Source organism: Mangifera indica, unplaced genomic scaffold (assembly GCF_011075055.1).
Source record: "Mangifera indica cultivar Alphonso unplaced genomic scaffold, CATAS_Mindica_2.1 Un_0039, whole genome shotgun sequence".
In the NCBI taxonomy this organism is placed as follows: Eukaryota; Viridiplantae; Streptophyta; class Magnoliopsida; order Sapindales; family Anacardiaceae; genus Mangifera; species Mangifera indica.
In genome coordinates, this window is record NW_025401131.1 from 161,963 (window position 1) to 185,130 (window position 23,168).

At 38.3% G+C, this 23,168-nt stretch overlaps 1 protein-coding gene across 1 annotated transcript; it reads right to left on the bottom strand.

Moving 5' to 3' along the window:
* Nucleotides 1-4,432: 4,432 nt before the first annotated feature.
* LOC123206505 lies at nt 4,433-4,924 on the bottom strand. The gene has a single exon (XM_044623735.1). The coding sequence runs from the start codon at nt 4,922-4,924 to the stop codon at nt 4,433-4,435; it is 492 nt and encodes a 163-aa protein (XP_044479670.1).
* Nucleotides 4,925-23,168: the final 18,244 nt, after the last annotated feature.

The window sequence follows — 23,168 nt, forward strand, 5'->3', positions numbered from 1 at the left end:
ATATGTCCGATACTGTTCACAGTGTGTGATTTTGCCATTTTCAGATTTTGTCATCACACTTTGAAACAAGTTTTGAATGCCTTGTTGGTTGAGTTGTGATTGCTATAATATACCATTATAAAGCTCTTTGAATACCCTTTCCAATGATCTATACTTTGTATGTTTTGGAGGTCATTTGATTGGTTAAATTGGAAGACAAAGTGCTGCTGTGCCATATGACCATTAATTTCCAGATTTGAGTTTGTAAATTGTTGCATTGCCTTGATGGATATGCACCATATCACAAGTCCGAGCACCACCATAAGACTACTCAAAAATTACATGAGGTATACCTTAATTGTTTGCAATTAGCACATTTTCCCTAGTCTTGTTAACCTTTTTCAAGCAAGATACTCTAACTCTAACACAATCTTGGATAAGCATTATAACTCTCTCCTTTGGGAATCCACCTCTTCCAAAGCAAATGTCATTCCTAGCCTTCCATATGTGGTAGACGGTTGCCCCAAAGCATAGCTTGCTCACAATATTCTTGAAGCTATTCTCCTTCCATTTGTTTGCTAATTCCGCAATCAAAGAAACCCACGGGCTGGAAATGAGTTGTCGATGGCATAGATTAAGCATTCCATTCCAGATTTGGGAGCTAAAAGCACACCTAAAAAAGAGATGATCCATGCTTTTCGGGTCCTCATTGCACAAAGGGCATAAATTTTGGGATATAAGGCCGATTCTTACTAACTTGTCCCTTGTCATTAGTTTGCCTCTAATACCCATCCACACAATGAAAGAGTGTCTTAGAAAGTGCCTTTAAAACCATACAAGGTTTTGCCAAGTAACCTTTACTCTCCTACTTCTTATTACCTCCCATGTCGATTTGATAGAAAATGTGCCATTAGTATTAGGGGACCATATTAAAGAGTCCTCACCACCCATTGGGCAGCAAGGGAGAGCTTCCTTTATCTTCGTAAGGTGGCAAGAATTAGCCGTTGGCAATTTCCACACATTCTCATCAATTACTTCCTTTACTAAAGCATTCTTAGGGATCCCCGAATCATAGATAACCCGGGAACCATACTTATCCAATAATGGTCCATGGGGGTGCCAATTATCAAGCCAAAGAAAAGTGTTTTCCCCATTGCCAATGATCTTCTTGAACTTGGTCTTCATTTGTTCCCTAAGGCCTACAATCTTCCTCCAAACCCATGAACTCTCACTATTTGGTTTGATTTCCCAAAAACATTTACCTCTAAGCTTATTTGCCTTAATCCATTCCACCCAAAGTGAATTCCTCTTATCAAGGAGTATCTTCCACATATTCTTAATGATGGCAGCCTTATTCCAAGATTTGCACCTCATAATGCCTAGGCCACCCTCCACTTTAGGAACACATACCTCATCCCAAGCAACTTTGGCCTTTTTACCATCCATAGAAGCACCACTCCAAAGGAAGTTCCTTAAAATCCCATCTATCTCCTTATGGACACTTGAAGAAAGAATAAAGATGGAAGACCAATACACTTGAATGCTAAAGAGGACAGCCTTGATAAGTAAGAGCCTATCCGCATAAGATAAGAATTTGTTACGCCATGAAGTAATTCTCCCAACAATCTTATGAATAAGCAGCTTGCAATCACTACTTTTGAGTTTTGAAGAAGTTATTGGAAATCCTAGATACTTGAAAGGCAATTCTCCCACCTCCAAATTGATAGAATCCGTGAGTTTTGCCTTCTCCTCTTGGGGAATCCCGGAAAGGAAAATGTTGCTTTTGTTGCAATTCATTTGGAGTCCGGACCATTCATGAAAAAGGATTAAGGATCTTTTCATGAGAGCAATAGAATCATAATCTGCCCTACAAAACAAAATAAGGTCATCGGCAAAGCATAAATGAGTTACATTATTCTTCTTACATTTCCAATGATGGCCAAAAGAAGGATTGTTCTTGAGTTGTCCAAGCATACGGGAAAGGATCTCCATTGCCATGACAAAAAGGTAAGAGGATAACGGGTCCCCTTGTCTAAGACCATGAGAGCTCTTGAAGAAACCCACCAATTCACCATTTATTCCCGAGGAGAATGAAGGAGTTGTGATGCAACTTCTAATCCAACCAATGAATTTTCCATGAAAACCAATTGCTTCAAGAATAGCAAGGATGAAATCCCAATGAACCGTGTCATATGCCTTCAAAAGATCAATCTTCATAGCACATTTCTTTTCTTTGCTCACTCTATGGTAGTTATGCATAAGGTCTTGACACAACATTATGTTCTTGCCATGTTCCATCCTCCCACAAAGTTTCATTGGGCTTTATCAATGAAATTAGGGAGGATAACTTTGAGTTGATTTGCAAGGATCTTAGAAATGCATTTGTAGAAGGTATTACAGCAAGCTATAGGCCTATAATCTTTACAACTTGAAAAGTTAGCAACCTTAGGGACAAGAGTTAAAATAATACAATTTACCTCTTTGAGAAGGTGACCCGAGGAGAAGAAGTGCTTGATAGCCTTCACCACATCACTCCCAACAATCTCCCAAGCTACTTTAAAGAAGAAAGCACCATATCCATCCGGCCCTAGCGCTTTATTGTTGTCCATGGCAAAAATAATGGATTTGATTTCATCCTCCTCCACTTCCTTGATCATGTTCTCTTTTTCTTAAAGCTCTAATCGGAAATTTACCAGCCTTTGAATTTCCCCAACATTAGATTTGCTTGAATCCGTGGAATTGAGGACCTTCTTGAAATAGCATACTAATTCTTTCTTAACATCTTCCATATCACTCACAAAGGTCCCATCATCTAGGCACGCACCATTGATAGAATTCCTACACCTACGAGCTTTAATGCATTTGAAGAAATATTTTGTATTTTGATCTCCTTCTTGAAGCCAATGAACCTTTGCTTTTTGGCGAGCTAAAGATTCTTTAGCTCCACTAAGTCTTGAGTAGTTCTCCAACCAAACCTTCTCCTCCTTAGCTAAGTCTTCATTTAGAGGGTTGCTTTGGAGCTTATTCAGAACATCCTCCAGCCTTCTTTTGCTTGTTCCACCTTTTCTGAAATTCTCCAAAACCCCTCCCTATTTAGCCTCCTTAGATCTTCTTTTAATCTCTTAAGCTTGCTAATGAGATTATACATAGGGTTGCCTTCAATGTCCTCTTTCCAAGCCTCCCTCACAATATTAAGGAAACTTTTATGATTTGCCCACATGTTGTAGAATTTAAATGGGACCTTCCTTCTCTCTCCAAAACCTCCACAAGTCACAATACAAAGGGAATGATCAGAGATGGAAGAGTTGAGAAATATGGCTAAGGATTCCTCAAAAGCATCTTTCCAATGTTCATTTACTAGGGCTCTATTCAATTTCCATGTTATCCTTCTATGCCCTTCACTACAATTACTCCAAGTGAGCTGATTTCCCATATACTGAAGATCATCTAGGTTTGCCTCCCCACAACACTTGTTTAAGTCATCACAATAAGTATCTCCCTATGACACCCTTCCAATTTTCTCATTCAGACCCCTAATTACATTGAAGTTGCCCATAATTAGCCACAGTTTCCTCCCCATCTGATTAGAGAACCTAGCTATTTCCTTCCATAGGTTTCTCCTTTCCAAAGGTTGATTATACCCATATACTATAGTTATAGCTATGAGAGTGTTCTCCTTTACTAACCAAGCCACCCTATGAATGAATTGAGGGTTTTTTCTTTATAATGTCTAATCTGATAGTTTCCTTATTCCATCCTAACCAAATTCTCCCATTAGGGTGAACATCATTATTATTGTCATACTCCCACTCCTTCCAAATATTACCATTCACTCTAATTAAGTTATTATTCCCTACTTTAGTTTCTAGCACAGCCATTAATTCAATGTTATTATTCTTAATGAAGTGTCTTACCTCCCTTTGCTTGATAGGAGCATTAAGGCCCCTAATATTTCAGCATGTAATCTTGGTCATTTGGATAAGGGGGGAGGGGAATTTACTTTCTTAAGCTTAGCCAATTTCTTCCCCAAATTCATAGTCTTCATGTCCACCTCCTTTTTCCTAAGATCCATCTCATCCACCTTTAGCTTCCCACCAAATGGAGCTATTGTTGGAGAGCCTTTATTTTCCAAGTCCTCCACACCACTTGTGGCGGTTCCATCACCCTCTAGAATAATTCCACTTGCTACTGTAACTTGATTGTTCTTGGATGTGCTAGCTGCATTCATCTTTTCTTTCCCTGCCGAATTAGCACCTTCATTAGATTTCTCCGAATTTTCCTCCTCATAAATCCCTACGCTCCTTTTATCTTGCTCATGGGACTCATGGTTGGCTAACACTAAGTATCTATTATTTTTATTAGTGTTTACCACCGAATTATGAATCTCCACTCCTTTGCCTTTGGCCTTCTTGTCATTGCCATTTGCCACTTGCATCATGTTATCTTTTCCATGTTATTTCTTAGATACTATCATTCCAGCCCCATCCTTCAGAATTTTCTGAGAAGATGAGCTGCTTACAAGCTTCGAAGCTAACGAGCAGCTGGCTGTGGAGTGTCCAAAGCATTGGCAAGCATTGCATTTTAAAGGTTTCCAACTATACTTTACATTGATCACCATGCTTTCACCATTCGATAGAGTTAAACTTATAGACTCCAGGCATTCCGCATCCACTTTGATCTCAATACATATCCTTGCAAAATCCAGTCTTGTCCCTCCTTCAGTGATAGAATCCGCATAAAGAGGAGTTCCAATGGCACTTGCTATGTAGCTAAGGCCTTTTGGAGACCAATACTCAAAAGGAATGCCAAACAATCTAACCCAAATAGCCACCTTTTTTACATCATTGATCATCATGGGGAGGTTTGTAATCCATTTCCTAATAAGGAAAGGTTGTCCACCAATGGTTAGTTGTCCTTCTTCCACCGCTCTAGTAACTCCATCCATATCTTGGAATTTGAGAAAAAAAAACACCTTGGCTAGAGGTCATAACCTCAATAAGACCAAAGGAAGCCCATATTTTCTCTAGAGTTCTCTTAACAGCCAAGAACGGAGGTCTTTTGCCAAGGAAAAATCCAACCGCACATGTTCTCCATTTTATAGCACCCTCCTCCACAATTTCTAGTGGAGGAGCAACACACACACACCCCTTTGCATCTCTTCCTTTAGGTTCAATATATTCTAGCTTAGCACATGACTTCTTTGGGGAGAAAAGGGAGCTCCAAGAAGACTTTTTTTCCCTTTCTCTTACGGATTCCAAGGTAGCAGCAATAAGTAGCACAACTTCAGTAGCATTTTCCAAGCCAAAAGAAGACATACTAAAAGGGGAAAAGGACGTTTGAGAGAGAAGGGAGGAAAGAAAAAAGCATGAGAATTGACTTACTGAAAATATGCAAACAGCCTGCAAAAGCAGAGCAAACAAAGGCACTGCAGACTAAAATAACCCAAAGAGGAAAAAAGAATACTACCACGGAAAGAAGAAAGCAGCATACACTAAATAGGAAGTAGCGCAAAACACAAGCAATAACACCAAAATTTGAATTTCAAGAGGAAGGGAATACCAACAACACCAAAACAAGCTACAAAGCTCAACGGAAAAGAAGGGGAGCATCGAAACTGAAGAAAGGATAACCGGAACTGGAATGAGATTGACACCGAGAAATGCCTTAAAAGGGAAAAGCACTAGAAACAGCACCTGCAATAAAAGAAAAAAGAGACTCTAATACTATCACCATTTAAAAGAATGAGAGTTTTAAGCATCAACCGGAAGTGGGAGGGGGGGGGGGGGGAGCTGGTGACCAAAGGTCACTGGACCGAAGGATACCAATCCAGCAGAGAAAGAGAGACACTAATTAAAAGAAAGAGGAAGAGGGGAGAAGAAGTTTTTAGAGAGAAGGGAGAGCATGATTTTAGAGAGAGAAAAAGTTTACAGAGGGTTGCTTTTACAAGCTTCACATCACAATGCATGTATTGGGTATCATCCGCAATAACATTGAGTCTAATAGCAGCTTTATTCCATCCAATCAAAATTCTGCCTATAGAACCATCCCTCACATTACTACAATGTTCCTAACCTTCCTGATGTATATGCCGCTCCATTGTCATTTTTGGGTTCCAACTCATCTTTAAGTCTCCATGAAACCTTTAAAGCCAAGAAGAATGAAGTTCCAACAAATCCCAAGCCAAAGGAAGCATTGCACCTTCAATTTTGGCCCAAAACCACTTTTGGATATAGTCTTATTACATTCACCCAAGGTCTAAATGAATGGCTTGCTCCAATTGATCCAAAAGTGCAACTATTGAAGTCCATCAATGGTCCAAATGTCCAAGCATCATTTTGAGAAGCCCAAGTGAAGTTACAACCATCCATCACTCCATTTTGAAGCCCAAAGAGGTGAGTAAGCCCAATTGGGAGGGTTGGACGAAATTGGATGAAATGAGAGCTTTGGTGGAGACAAGAGCCTACTTTTTATAAAATAATAGTAACATTTTGTCCTATTACATTTATTTAAAGTATGACATGGCTTATTTAAAGTACACATATATTTTGCCGCCACTTACTCCTATATAAAGTGGCTATGCTTTGTAAAATTCAGTTTTTTACTTTTGGAATGAAAACTTGAAGAAGCTTTGTTGGCTCTCTTTCTTATTTCCTTTATCCAATCATTCTTAGTGGAAGATTGGTGGTGGAAGGCCCCAATGTTGGTGGAACTTTCCTTTATGCCTTAGTTACACTTTATGTTTCCTTAGAAATCCAAATTAGAGTGTGTATGTGTGTTAATCTTGATTATGGCAGAGAGTTGCAACATAATTACCATTTCTGCCATTGTATTCTACTTGTAATTTGATTGCCTTACTCTACTCCAATTGTGTACGTTCATAGCTTTAAAGAAAGTTCTTTGTGTTGTAATTATGATGAAATGAATTCGGTTGGATTTGGAGTTGATTTGGTTGGTTAAACTACAAGAACAAAAAAATTGCTCATACCACATAAATAGTTGATCCAAACCCGAATCCAATGGAAGGTCCATGCTCAGTCCATAGTCCATCCAAGACTCCATCAAGTGCAATCCAATCAAGACCAATAGAAGAATACCAAGTCCAACCTCATCACTTGTTAAATTCGGCCCTACATGAAGTGTGGAGCCCAAAACCTTGTCTTGAAGAGAGGCAAGCACAAAACCAACCTATGTTCAAGCCCATTTCGTCCCTTCCTTCATTTTGGGGTCCCAAGCCCTCCTTTGGTCACTCATTTATCACTTGGATCCATTAAAAGTCCAACAAACCCTATGGAGTGCTTAATTAGCTCTAGATATTTTATTGTCTAATTATGCACTTTACTTATTGTTTGTGCTAGATTATGTTTAATTTAGTTTGTTAGTTGCCTTGGGTGAAGCTAAGCAAGTCAAAGAAGCTCAAAGCAAGAGGCAAGAGTTGACATATCACATGGCTCTAGGAATTACTTCTTTTGGCAAGACAATTCATGACAATTTAGCCTTCCCTTGCCTTACATTCTTCTTTGGGATTAACATGAAGATTAGAGCCAAATGTCTTTGAAATGAGCTTGGAATGTAATGTAGCTTCATTTAGGTTTCATTTAATTGTAGTTTGAAACCTATTTAAACTATCCTTGGCTGATGTACGTTTTTTCACTTAGCTTGAATATTAAAGAAAGTCTTTCTTGCAATTGTTTGCAATTTCTCTTTATCCAACTCTTGACCAAGGGGTTGGTGGTGATTCAAGGCTGGTGGGTTTCCCTTTAGGCCTTGGTTTATTGGTTAGATTGTTGTTTGTTTGTTCTTAATCTCATTTATTATCATTCTCTTCCTTGGCCGAAATCTCTCTTGAATTCTATTTGGCTAGAACTTATTCTTTTTCTATTGAGTTTGGTAGTTTAGAGTTGTGTTTGGGATTGAACTTGCTTGATCATCCTAATATAACTCACCTATTAGTTGAACTTGAACTAAAACCACATCAACAATGAAAACAGTTTTTGATTTTTGGTTTCTTGTTGCATGTTTGGTTGAATATGCACCACTTCCCATATACTAGAGCATACTCTATTAACATTAGTACTTTGTACTTTTGTTTTAGGAATAGCCATGATATCAATCTTATTTTTCAAAATGAATCTACTAACCTCCTTTTGCTTGATAGGAGCGTTTAGGCCCCTAATGTTCCAGCATGCTAAATTGGTCATTTAGGAGAATTAATAGGGGAGAAGTTTCACCTTTGCTTCACCAATCTCCTCCGCTGAGATTTGCTTAGAATGTCACCCTTCTCCCTTTTGAAATCCACCTCATCAACCTTGATTTTGCCTCCAAAGTGATTAATTGTTGGAGGTTCACAAAGTTCATGATCCGAAGCTTCATCCTTTGAAGGATTCTCCTCCACCTGCTCCAAATTTGTAGGTTCAGCCACACTTGATATTATGGTGTTGGATGAAGATGCACCATGAGTTGAGTCCAATATATTAGATGGGACTAATTTCTCATGTGTCTCATATAAAATGATAACCTTCCCTTCTTTTTGAGCAACCTTAATTTCACTAGTTTCATTGGTGGCTAAGGCTGCAAATTTGTTATTATTCAATGCCCCCATACTATTGTCATAGTTCTCCTTTCCAATCACTAGCTTTCTCCTTGGGGTCTCTAAGTTTACTCTTCCATTCCCATTGTTAGTCTCTATAGTTTGGTGAATTCCAAAATTTGCCAACCCTACCTTTGCACCTGTAGCTTTCTCCTTACTAGTCTCCTTTTTTCCTTTATACAAGCTAAATTTCCCTTTTTCAGTCTATCCTTTTTCCACTCTTCATTTCCATGACCAAACATATTACACAATTTGCATTTTAATGGTTTCTATGCATACTCCAACCGAATTGCAACCTTTTCTTTAGTTGGTAGTACAAGCTCCAATTTATCTAGGAAATCATGGTTGACACTAATCTCCACACAAATACGTGCATACTCCAGTCTACTCCCTTCTTCCGTGACTGAATCCACATAGAGGGGACGACCTAGAACGCTAGCAATATGGCTAAAACCCTTCAAACTCCAAAATTCCATAGAATTTAACCCACACTGCTATTTTCTTTATGTTTTCCGCCACCATTGAAAGGTTTTTTTCCCATCTCCTAACAAAAAGTGGCTGCCCTCCAATCATCCATGTCTCCTCTTCCAAGACTTTCATCATTCCTTCTACATCCTTGAATTTTAGGAGATAAACTCTCATACCAGTAGATATATTATCAGCAAGCCCATAGTTGGACCAATGGCAAACTGCATACCTTTTGACAAGAAGAAAAGGCATTCTTCTACCCATGAAGAAACCAATGGCACACATCTCCCATCTCTTTGCACCTTCATCTGCAACTTCAGGAGGAGGGGAAATAGAGTATTTTCCCCCAGCAAGGTTTTCCATAGGGGGAAAGTATTCTAGCTTTTGGTTTGATAGTTGTTTCAAATGAAGAATATTCACAAAGATGTTAGAAGATTTCAAGAAAGATTTTTGGAGAATGAAGAATATCCAAGAAGATCCTAGAAGATTTCAAGAAAAGATTTCTAAAGATTCAAGAATTGACTCATTCAAACTCTTTCCTTAGTTGGCCAAAATTATAATAGTCCTTATTTAGTTAGAATTTGTTTTAGTTGTCTTTCCTTAAGTTCTGCCTACCTTATAGGGTTAGGAGAATATTTCTTTTTTTTTGTGTTGCCTAATTAGTAGTTAATTTTTTTTTGGTAAGTAATAATTTTATACCAAAGAGAAAAGATGTACAATTTGTTTATCTAGGACAAACCCCTAGATTAAACCTAACACAAGCATACCTAGGACAAGTCCCTAGGTTATGCCAAATCACAAATGGTGTTAAGGGCACCAAAGCTACAATACAAATAAATTCACTCGAAAGGAAAACAAACACAAGGACTAAAGGGATCAAACCAACCCAAAACTACTAAACCATACAAGGAATCTCACAATTATAAACTAGATACAAGAAACACAAAGACACAACACTTTACAATATTCGAAACTCAAAGAGTTAACGGAATATTGATCTTGGCAAGTCCCATATCAATGCAATGGAGTCATTTATGCATGAGGTTGGAATGTTTGATAAGGACGAAGTTCTAGCCTTCAGACAATCCTTGATGGCGGCAATGATCCTATCTTTTGGAGATTTGCTCCTACCAAAGAGAACATGGTTGCGTTCACACCAAATGTGGTATATAGTGGCTCCAAAGCAAAGCTTACAAATGATGTGGCGTAGAGAATCTCCCTTCCATTTATTTGCATAATAAGGAACAAGAGTGCTCCATGGTTGGGGGGGATTATCCAAACGACAAAGATTAGCAATATAATTTCAAATGGCGGCAGCATAGGGGCATTGGAAAAAGAGATGATCCATGCTTTTCGGAGCCAAATTGCAAAGACCACACACATTGTTAGGAATGATGCCAAGGTTATGAAGCTTATCCTTGGTTTTCTTACCACCCTTGATACCCATCCATGCAATGAAAGAGTGCCTAGGAAAATGTCTTTTGAACCAAATAATACCATACCACGGAACTTTAGATTTGGATTCCCTTATGCTATTCCAAGCCGATTTGATAGAGAATTGACCATTTATGCTTGGTTTCCACCATAGGATATCATCACCATGTGAGGGAGGAGGAATAATGGCATTTTTTATTTCCAAAAGGGCTGTAGAATTTGTCAATGGCCATTTCCATGCTTCTTCCTCAATCACCTCCTTGACTTTGCAATGCAAAGGAAGCCTTGAGTCATAAACCACCCTAGGACCATATTTGTTAATGAGGGGTCCTAAAGGGTGCCAATTGTCATGCCAAAGGTGAGTATTCTACCCATTTCCTACTTTTTTTTGGATTTTTCCTTTAATGCTTTCCCTAAGCAAAAGCAATTTCCTCCAAACCCAAGAACAATTGCCATTTGGTTTAATGTCCCAAAAGCTTTTGTTTCTAAGGTGATTATCATTGATCCAATTAGCCCATAAAGAGGTTCCATCTTTTTGAAGGAGTTTCCATACATGCTTCATCATTGCGGCCTTGTTCCAAGATTTGCTTTTCATAATGCCCAAACCTCCTTCCTCTTTTGGAAGACAAATATCATCCCAAGCAACTTTTGCCTTCTTGCTACAGGTTATGTCTCCACTCCAAAGGAAATTTCTAAGGTAGCCATCAATTACCTTATGAACTTTTGCAAGAAGGGTAAATGTTGAAGACCAACATACTTGGATGCTAAAGAGAATAGCCTTGATGAGAATAAGTCTTCCAGCATAAGAAAGGAACTTACTTTTCCAAGAGGAGATCCTACCCACAATCTTGTCAATGAGGGGTTTGCAATCATCAACCTTTAGTTTGGAGGAAATCATTAGAACACCAAGGTATTTAAAAGGAAGAGTGCCAAATTCAATACCAAGGATTGATTTAAGGTGTTCTGCTTCAGCATAATTTACTCTGGAAAGATAGATATTGCTCTTGGTCAAATTTGTTCTAAGTCCGGACCAAGAATGAAAGTAATCTAATACCTCTTTTATAAGAGATATGGAATACACATCTGCCCTACAAAAAATCATGAGGTCATCTGCAAAACACAAGTGAGTGATATTATTTTTCTTACACTTCTAATGATGGCTAAACTGAACATGCTCCTTAAGGTCACTAAGCATGCAAGAGAGCACCTCCATGGCAATGACAAAAAGGTGAGGAGAGAGAGGATCCCCTTGCCTTAACCCTCTAGCACTTTTGAAGAAGCCAACAAGTTCACCATTTAGGCCCACCGAATACATAGGACTAGTGATGCACGTCCTAATCCAAGTTATGAAAGTTTGCGGCATATCAATGGAATCAAAGGCAGCAAGCAAGAAATCCCAATTTAAAGTGTCATAAGCTTTCATAATATCAATCTTAATGGCACATTTCTTTTCAAGAGTGTCCTTTTGGTAGCTATGCATAAGCTCTTGGCATAAAAAGATGTTTTCACCAATGCTATGACCTCCCACAAAGGCACCTTGAGCTTTGTTAATAAATTGTGGAAGAATGACTTTGAGGTGATTTGCCATGATTTTAGTGATGCATTTGTACAAAGTATTGCAGCAAGCAATAGGCCTGAAATCCTTGCAAAAGGAAGGATTTGAAACTTTAGGAACAAGTGCAAGTATAGTACAATTTACCTCTTTTAAAAGGTGGCTCGTTTTGAAGAAGTGCTTGATGGCCTTTATAACATCATCACCTACAATGTTCCATGCTGCCTTGAAGAAACATGCTCCATATCCATCCGGACCCGGGGCCTTGTTATTATCCATGGCAAAAATGGTTTCTTTGATTTCCTCCGCCGATATTTCTTTAATGAGCATTTTCTTTTCCTCACTTCCAAGCCGGAATTTGACAGCCTTTTTGAGCTCCTCATGGTTCACATTTGAATGCTCCTTTACATTTAGGATAGATTTGAAGTGGTCCACAAATTCCTCCTTTACCTCCTTCATGTTATAAACGTAAGCTCTATTCTCCCTTTGGATCCCATAGATAGAGTTTCTATTCCTTCTACCTTTGATGCTCTTAAAGAAGAATTTTGTGATTTGATCACCTTCCTTAAGCCAATGAACTCTTGATTTTTGTCTAGCCAAAGATTCCTCAGCTAAAGAAAGGGATCTATAGGATTCTAAACTCATCTTTTCCTCTCGAGCTAGATCCTCATCCAAGGGGTTTATCTAGAGTAGCTCTTGGACGTTTTCAAGTTGCCTTCTAGCTTCTAACACTCTTTTGGAAATGTGGCCAAAATACTCCTTATTGAATTTTTTAAACTCAACTTTCAGCTTTTTAAGTTTGCTTGTCACATTGAACATAGGGCTGCCTTGTGCTTCTTGGTTCCATACTTTAGCAACAATATTGAGAAAGTTTTCATGGTGAGTCCACATATTGTAGAATTTAAAAGGCACTTTTCTACAATCTTCTTTGGTTCCAATTCTCACCAAACACGGAGAATGATCAAAAATGCCAACCCTACCTTTGCACCTGAGGCATCCTCCTTATTACTCACCTTTCTTCCTTTATACAAGCCAAATTTCCCTTTTTCAGCTTCTCCTCGTTCCACTCTCTTTTTACACTCTTCATTTCCATGACCAAACATATTACACAAGTTGCATTTTAGAGGTTTCCATGCATACTCCAGCCGAATTCCAACTTTTTCTTTTGATGGTAGAACAACTCCAATTTCTCCGAGAAATCACGGTTGACACTAATCTCCACACAAATACGAGCATACTCCAATCTACTCCCTTCCTCTGTGACAGAATCCACATAGAGGAGGCGGCCTAGGACGCTAGCAATGTGGCTAAAACCCTTCAAACTCCAAAATTCCAGTGGAATTCTATAGAATTTTACCCACATTGCTATTTTCTTAATGTTTTCCGCCACCATTGAGAGATTCTTTTCCCATCTCCTAACAAAAAGGGGCTGCGCTCCAATCATCCATGTCTCCTCTTCTAAGACTTTTATCATACCTTCTTCATCTTTGAATTTTAGAAGGTAAACTCCCATTCCGGTGGATATAATATCAGAAAGTCCATAGTTGGACCAATGACAGATTGCATACCTTTTAACAAGCAGAAAAGGCATCCTTCTTCCCATGAAGAAACCAATGGCACACTTCTCCCATCGCTTTGCACCTTCATCCGCAACTTGAGGAGGAGGGCAAATGGAGTATTTTCCCCTAGCAAGGTTTTCCAAAGGAGGAAAATATTCAAGCTTTTGGTTTGATGCTTGTTTCTCCTTAAATAAATTATTCCAAGAGCGTTTTCCTTCAGTCACCGGAGTTAAGGAAGAAGAAGCCGGAAAAGACTGAACCGGAGTCTTGGAGGGAGAGAGAACAAGAGCGGACCCTTCATTGCAAGACTCTTTAGTGGAGACAATAGTGGCATTTCCTATAGCATTGCTGGACAAGAGTGAATGGATATCAAGGGTATTCATGCAAGAGGTAACGTGAGTTGACAGAGAATTTTCTTTTTATATTTCCAATGATGGCCAAAAGAAGGATTGTTCTTGAGCTCTCCAAGCAGCGGGAAAGGATCTCCATTGCCATGACAAATAGGTAAGGGGATAAAAGGTCCCCTTGTCTAAGACCATGAGAGCTCTTGAAAAAACCCACTAATTCTCCATTTATTCCCAAAGAGAAAGAAGGAGTTGTGATACAACTTTTAGTCCAACCTATGAATTTATCATGAATACCAATTGATTCAAGAATTGCAAGAATGAAGTCCCAATGAACCATGTCATATGCATTCAAGAGATCAATCTTCATTGCACACTTCTTATCTTTGCTCACTTTATGGTAGTTGTGCATAAGGTCTTGACACAACATAATGTTCTCTCTAATATTCCGCCTACCCATATAGGCTCCTTGGGCTTTATCAATGAAATTTGGGAGGATGACTTTAAGGCGATTTGCAAGGATCTTTGAGATGCATTTGTAGATAGTATTACAACAAGCTATTGGCCTATAATCCTTACACCTTGAAGAGTTAGCAACCTTAGGGACAAGAGCAAGGATAGTACAATTTACCTCTTTAAGGAGATGACCCGAGGAGAAGAAATGCTTAATAGCTTTAACCACATCACTCCTAATAATCTCCCAAGCTACTTTAAAGAAGAAAGCACCATATCCATCCGACCCCGGAGCTTTATTATTGTCCATGGCAAAGATAACAGTTTTGATTTCATCCTCCTCCACATCCTTGATCATGTTCTCTTTTTCTTGATTCTCCATTCGGAAAGTTAATAGCCTTTGAATTTCCTCAATATAAGAATTGCATGAATCCATGGAGTTGAGGACCTTCTTGAAATAGCTTACAAATTCCTTCTTAACATCTCCCATATCACTCACAAACGTCCCATCATCTAGGCACACACCATTGATGGAATTCCTACTCCTTGAGCTTTGATACATTTGAAGAAATATTTAGTATTTTGATCACCTTCTTGAAGCCAATGAACCTTTGCTTTTTGTCAAGCCAAAGATTCTTCAGCTCCACTAAGTCTTGAGTAAGTCTCCAACCAAGTCTTTTCTTCCTTTGCTAAGTCTTCATTAACGGGGTTGCTTTGGAGCCTATTCTAAACATCCCTCAACCTTTCTTTTGCTTCTACCACCTTCTCTGAAATTCTCCAAAATCCATCCCTATTTAGCCTCCTTAACTCACCCTTTAATCTCTTAAGTTTGTTGATGAGATTATACATAGGGCTGCCTTTAATGTCCCCTTTCCAAACCTCCCTCACAATACTAAGGAAGCTTTTATGATTTGCCCACATGTTGTAGAATTTAAAAGGGACCTTTCTTTTCTCTTCACAGCCCCCACAAGTCACAATACATGGGGAATGATCAGAGATAGAAGGATTGAGAAAGATGGCTAATGATTCTGCAAAAACATCTTTCCAATGTTCGTTCACAAGAGCTTTATCCAACTTGCATGCTATCCTCCTATGCCCTTCACTACAATTACTCCAAGTGAGTTGATTTCCCATATACCGAAGATCATCTAGATTAGCCTCTCCACAACACTTATTTAAGTCATCGCAATATGTATCTCCCCATGACACCCCTCCAAGTTTCTCATTCGGACCTCTAATTGCATTGAAATTGCCCATAATTAGCCACGGTTTCCTCCGCATCTGATTTGAGTACCTAGCTATTTCCCTCCAAAGGCTTCTCCTTTCCAACGGTTGGTTAAACCCATATACTATAGTTATAGCTATATGAGTGTTCTCCTTTACTAACCAAGCCTCCCCATGAATAAATTGAGGGTTCTTCTCTATAATGTCTAATCTGATGGTGTCCTTATTCCACCCTACCCAAATTCTCCCATTGGGGTGTATATCATTATTATTGTCATACTCCCACTCCTTCCAAATATTACCATTCACTCTAATTAAATTATCATTCCCTAGTTTTGTTTCCAACACAGCCATTAAATCAATGTTATTATTCTTAATGAAGTGTCTTACCTCCCTTTTCTTGATAGGAGCATTAAGGCCCCTAATATTCCAGCTTGCAACCTTGGTCATTTGGATAATGGGGGAGGGGGATTTGCTTTCTTAAGCTTAGCCAATTTCTTCCCCAAGTTCATACTCTTCATGTCCACATCCTTCTTCCTAAGATCCATCTCATCCACCTTTAGCTTACCACCAAATGGGACTATTGTTGGAGAGTCCTCATTTTCCGTGTCCTCCACACCACTTGTGGAGGTTCCATCACACTCTGAAACAATTCCATTTACTGCCATGACTTGACAATTCTTAGATGTGCTGGTTGCATTCTCCTTTTCCTTTCCTTCCGAATTTACATCTTCAATAGATTTCTTCGAGTTCCCCTCCTCATGCATCACTATGCTCCTTTTGTCTTGCTCATGGGACTCAATAGGGGCTAGCACCGAGAATCTATTACTCTTATGAGTGTTTACCCTCGGATTTTGTATCTCCACACTTTTGCCTTTGGCCTTCTTATCATATCCTTTTGCCACTTCCATCATGTTATCTTTCCCATACTGTTTCTTAGACACTACCATACTAGCCCCACCCTTCAGAACTTTCCGAGATGTAGAGCTGCCTTCAAGCTTAGAAGCAAAAGCACAGTTGGCAGTGGAATGTCCAAAGCATTGGCAACCATTGCAATTTAGAGGTTTCCAACTATACTCTACATTTATCACCATGCTTTCACCATTCGGAAGAGTTAAACTAATGGAATCTGGGCATTCCGCATCCACTTTGATCTCAATGCCTATCCTTGCAAAGTCCAGCCTTGTCCCTCCTTCAGTGATAGAATCCGCCTAAATAGGGGTTCCAATAGCACTAGCTATGTAGCTAAGACCTTTTGGAGTCCAAAACTCAAGAGGAATGCCATACATTCTAACCCAAATAGCCGCCTTCTTTAGATCATTAATCATCATGGGGAGGTTTGTAGTCCATTTCCTAACAAGAAAAGGCTGCCCTCCAATGGTTAATTGTCCCTCTTCCACCGCCCTAGAAACTCCATCCATATCTTGGAATCTAAGAATGAACACTCCTTGGCCAGAAGTCATAACCTCAGTAAGGCCATAAGTGATCCAAACCCGAATCCAATAGAAGGTTCATGCTCAGTCCGTAGTCCATTTAAGACTCCATCAAGTGCAATCCAATCAAGACCAATAGAAGAATACCAAGTCCAACCTCATCACTTGTTAAATTCGGCCCTACATGAAGTGTGGAGCCCAAAACCTTGTCTTGAGGAGAGGCAAGCACAAAACCAACCTATGTTCAAGCCCATTTCGTCCCTTCCTTCGTTTTGGGGTCCCAAGCCCTCATTTGGTCACTCATTTATCACTTGGATCCATTAAAAGTCTAACAAACCCAATGGAGTGCTTAATTAGCTCTAGATATTTTATTGTCTAATTATGCACTTTACTTATTGTTTGTGCTAGATTATGTTTAATTCAGTTTGTTAGTTGCCTTGGGTGAAGCTAAGCAAGTCAAAGAAGCTCAAAGAAAGAGGCAAGAGTTGACATATCACATGGCTCTAGGAATTACTTCTTTTGGCAAGACAATCATGACAATTTGTCCTTCCCTTGCCTTACATTCTTCTTTGGGATTAACATGAAGATTAGAGCCAAATGTCTTTGAAATGAGCTTGGAATGTAATGTAGCTTCATTTAGGTTTCATTTAATTGTAGTTTGAAACCTATTTAAACTATCCTTGGCTGATGTACGTTTTTTCACTTAGCTTGAATATTAAAGAAAGTCTTTCTTGCAATTGTTGCAATTTCTATTTATCCAACTCTTGACCAAGGGGTTGGTGGTGATTCAAGGCTGGTGGGTTTCCCTTTAGGCCTTGGTTTATTGGTTAGATTGTTGTTTGTTTGTTCTTAATCTCATCTATTATCATTTTCTTCCTTGGCCAAAATCTCTCTTGAATTCTATTTGGCTGGAACTTATACTTTTTCTATTGAGTTTGGTAGTTTAAAGTTGTACTTGGGATTGAACTTGCTTGATCATCCTAATATAACTCACCTATTAGTTGAACTTGAACAAAATCCACATCAATAAGTAGCCCATATTTTCTCTAGAGTTCTTTTAACAGACAACAATGGCATTCTTTTGCCAAGAAAAAAGCCTATCGCACATGTTCTCCATTTTATTGCACCCTCTTCCACAATTCTTGAGGAGGAGCAACACACACACGCTCCTTAGCATCTCTACCATTAGGTTTAAAATATTCCAGCTTAGTACATGATTTCTTTGGGGAGAAAAGGGAGGTCCAAGGAGACTTCTTTACCCCTTCTCCAGCGGAAACTGAAGAACCAGCAACAAGAGGATTAGCTTCAGTAGCCTTTTCCAAGTCAGAAGAAGACATACTAAAACATTATAAGGATGTTTAAGGAAAGAGAGAGGAAAGAAACAAAAGATGAATTTTGACTTACTAAAACTATGCTATCAGCCTGCAAAAGCAGTGCACACCAAGGCACAGTAGACGAAGAATTACGAAAAAAAGGAAAGGTGATTCTGCCACGGAAAAGAAGAATGCAGCAAGCACCAAAGAGGGATGAGCGCCAAACACTAGAAACATCACCAAATTTGAATTTCAAGTGAGTGGAAACTTCAACAACACCACAACAAATAAGACACCATGGAGAAGTGAAGGAAAGAATCGGAAACTGAAAACAAGATAATCGGAACTGGAAAGAGTTTGAAACCGGGAATGCCTTACATGAGTAAAACACTAGAAACAGCACCTTCAATAAAAGCAGATTGAGACTCTAACACAAATGCCATTGATAAAAAAAATGAGCTTAAAGCAACGATTGGAACAAGGTGGAGGAGTCGGTGACCAAGGGTCACTAGACCGAAGGATGGTAACTGAAGGTTACCAATCTGGTGCATATCCATCAAGGCAATGCAACAATTCACAAACTCAAATCTGGAAATTAATGTTCATATGGCACAGCAGCACTTTATCTTCCAATTTAACCAATCAAATGACCTCCAAAACATACAAAGGATAGATCATTGGAAAGGGTATTCAAAGAGCTTTCTAATGGTATATTATAGCAATCACAACTCAATCAACAAGACATTCAAAACTTGTTTCAAACTTTGATGGAAAAATCTGAAAATGGCAAAATTACATACTGTGAACAGTATCCGGGCATACAACACACATTCACACTTTGGATTTCAAGGGTAACAAGAAAGTTAACCAAGGCATAAAGGAAATTTCCACCAACCTTGGGGTCTTCCACCACCAATTCTTCCTCCAAGATGAATTGGATAAAGGAAATGAGAAAAAAAGCCAACAAGCTTTCTTCAAATTTTCATTCAAAAGCAAAACCAAAACTTCTACAAATAAAGATCCACCCCTTTATATAGGAGGCATGGATGGCAATGATACAATATTTCCCACAAAAGTAAACTAAAATGGCATGAATTAAGCTAAGCCATTCATTCTAAACCAAGCCCATACATAGTAAATAACTAAAGACAAAAGTTAGTTGCTTTTTCCTTAATTTTAGGAATGATGTTTCCTAACTAAAACAACTAAATTCTAACTTAGTTCCAATGTAACTAAAACCCAATTTTGGGCTCTTTGGGCTTCTCAAAATGATGCTTGGACGTTTGGGCCATTGATGGACTTTAAAAGTTGCACTTTTGGATCAATTGGAGCAAGCTATTTATTTGGACCTTGGGTGGATGTAATAAGACTATATCCAAAAGTGGTTTTGGGCCAAAATTGAAGGTGCAATGCTTCCTTTGGCTTAGGATTTGCTAGAAGGTTGCGTGGAGACTTAAGGATGCCTTGGAACCCAAAAATGACAATTGGAGCTGCGTATACATCACAATCTAGCCGAGAATGAAAGAAAGGAAACTACAAAGAAGAGGAAGAGGGGAATGAGGTTTTTTTAGAGAGAAGGGAGAGCATAATTTTTAGAGAGAAGTGCAAATTATTCTCTCCCTAGCTCTTTTCGTGTGACATACATCTTTTAATAACTAAGGTTCTTGTTTCTTTATAAACAAAGGGTCTTAGTTCCATCAATTACTTTTACCATTACTTTAAACGATCTCGGGAAATGAATCAAAATTGGATATTGGGTTCTACTTTTGATATAGGTGGGGTTTGTATCAGATGTCTTACGAGAAAAGGAATGTTTTTCTTGTTTTTGGCCCTTGTTTGTATAGTTTTACTAGCTTGAAGGTTTTCTCTTTAAGTTGAGCTTAGGTTGTTTGTTTTTGCTTCGACATTTTGTTAATATATACTTGCCAAAAAAAAAAAAGAGGTCACCCTATCTCATTAAAAACTTGCAGATTATTTGGGTTTTTCTCTTGGCCAAGTATCTAAGGGTTCCACTGATTACTACCAAGTTTAAAAGTAGTGATTACAAGCCACTTGTTTAAAAAGATTATAGAAAGATTCAAATCATGGAGAAATATATTCTTGTCTTCTGTTGGTAGAGTGGTGCTAATTAAATCCATCCTTTTTAGCATCCAAGTGTGTTGGTCTAACTTTTTTTTTTGGTCATTACATTGTATTACTACCAAAGAGGCCTTATCACGAGACAAGCCCCTGAGTTAAGGAAAAGACACCTACTGGCCACGAGACAAAGCAACCCTCGGGTAAGAACAAAGCACAAAAGATAAAGACAACCGATTTATTTATGGCATCCCCTAGCTAAACCAAGAAACTACAAGCCAACATTAAAGCAAGCAAGAAATAATCAACCTAATACAAATCCACAAAAAAAAACAAGGACTAAACCAGACTAGAGCCATTCACTACAAAGCAACTCGAGACCAATTCCTAAACATACAATTAGGAAGCTGCCAATTAAAAGTGATTTTAGAGTTCTCCTCTGAGCTACTAATCTTCTTAAGCTCCGAAGCCTTGTCTCCTATGTCTCTTTTTGCTTTAGCCATAAAATTCTCCATAATACATGCTTTATAAGAGAACACTTGTTTGTTCCTCTATCTCCAAATGTTGTAGATGGTACAAGTCAATCCAATTTTACATAAGGTGTTGTTAAGAAAGTTACCCTTCCAAGCCAAGGATATGTTCTCCACTTAGTGTTTCCAACTTTCTTTGTGTAAGCATAATCGCACTAATGGAAAATCTTGTTCCAAGCCTTGAAGCCAAAGTTACAACAAAAGAGAAGGTGGTCAAGGCATTCATCCCCCTCATTGTAAAGCATACAAGTAGCCCAATCCAATTTGTGCCATTTAACTTGGTGCATTTTCATCAAACTAATGCAATAACACACAATACAAATCTTAGAATCACTGTTCATATGATAGGGTAGTTTTTTTCTTATTTAAAATTAGCAGCTCAAATGAACTCTGATTCATACCAAAGTTATATCAATGCAAAGAGGACTTAAAGAACTTCTTATCAAGCTATGACAACATTTAAAATTCATCAGATAAAACAGTCAAAATGTGTGACAAAGTTAGTGGTAAAACTATAATTATCCCACAACTCTCTGCCATACAATTTCAATACATACATAAGTATTCAAATTTGGATTTTTAAGGAAACACAAACAATTGTTCAAGGCATAAAGGAAATTCCACTAACCATGGGGTCTTCCACCACTAATTCTTCCACCAAGGATGAATTGGATAAAGGAAAATGGAGAAAGAAAAGCCAACAAGCTTTTATAAAAATCAAGTAGCTAACCCTTTTACAAAATATGACCACCTTTATATAGAGAAGAAGTGGCAACAAGTAAAAGTTTACATAGGTTTTTAATAAAAAACAATAAGCTAGGCCCTTAATTCACTCTAAACCACACAAATTAAAGCATGTCATACTCTAAATAAATGCAATAACATAAAATGGCACTATTCTTTCCATAAAAGGTGGATTCTTGTCTCTACCAAAACTTTTCTTTTTTTAATTTTCATCCAACTCTTTTAATTAGGCTTTGAGCACCTTTTGGGCTTCAAAAGGGTGTACTTCTTGGGTCTTTAAGACCTACTAATTCATGAGAGTTTTGGATGCAAATAATAGTATTGCACTAATAAGCAAAGATGGGCTAAGGTGGAAACGACAATGAATCTTTGGGTTTGCATAGAGCTAATTCTTCCTTCTTAATGGTAGCTTAAGCCAAATGGAGATTTGATAGAGACTTGGAACCTAGAGTTGGAGAAGTGGCCGAAAATACATCATAACTAGTTTATCCATGGTGATGATCCTTTTCTTGATAACCATCAAAGTTATCATGGAGTGCCTAGGAATGTTGAGCTTATGACAAACAAGGCCATTCCTGGGAACTCTTTCTTTCTTAACCCGAAACTTATCCCAAGTGCTAGAATAAGTGAAAACCTTAAAAGCCTTCAAGTCCCATAATGTAGTGTCCTCACCACTATAAGGGCACCCCTTCATACCTTGCTTAATCTCTATAAGATGAATTGAGTTGAGGCAAGGCCATCTCTATCTTCCATCAACAATAATAAAGCTCAATTTAGCATAACGCCTAAGACCCGAATCATAGATAGCCCTATCGCCATACTTCTCAACTCTTTTTTTTAATAATTAAAATATTATTAACCAAAAGGAAGCTATACAAAATGCTTTACCACAAGACAAACCCCTTGGTTAAAACAAACCAAAAGCATACACAATACATCCTATTGGTATCTATCTTACTTAAACAAGAAGATAAAAGACAAGTGAGTCAAAACAATATCAATTATTTTTGAAAATACAAAAAGGAAGATCCTATTTAGTTGCTAGTTTTTCATTTTCTCTTGATCTCTGAATATTGCTCAAGTATGATGCTCTTTCCCTCACCACTTCTTTGATGTATTTCTTTATCAAAGCTCTCTCTATTTTCTCTTTGCCAAAGTACATGTTGTTTCATTCTTTCCATATTTAATATAATGTAACACCAAGACTAAGTTTACTTAATATGTTCCTCAAGTTGTTTGCCTTCCAAACTCTTACACAGTTCGCTATATATTCCTTCCAAGTTTGTTCCATCCATCTTCCATTGCAAAGATTAGTGATACGTCTCCAAAGAGCATGGCAAAATTCACACTTGAAGAAGAGATGGTCTTTCTCCTCCTTTTCACGATTGCACAAATTGCATGTATCTTGAGAAATTAGGTTGTACCGAATTAGCTTGTCCTTTGTCATAACCTTTGTCCTTAATAGGTAGCCG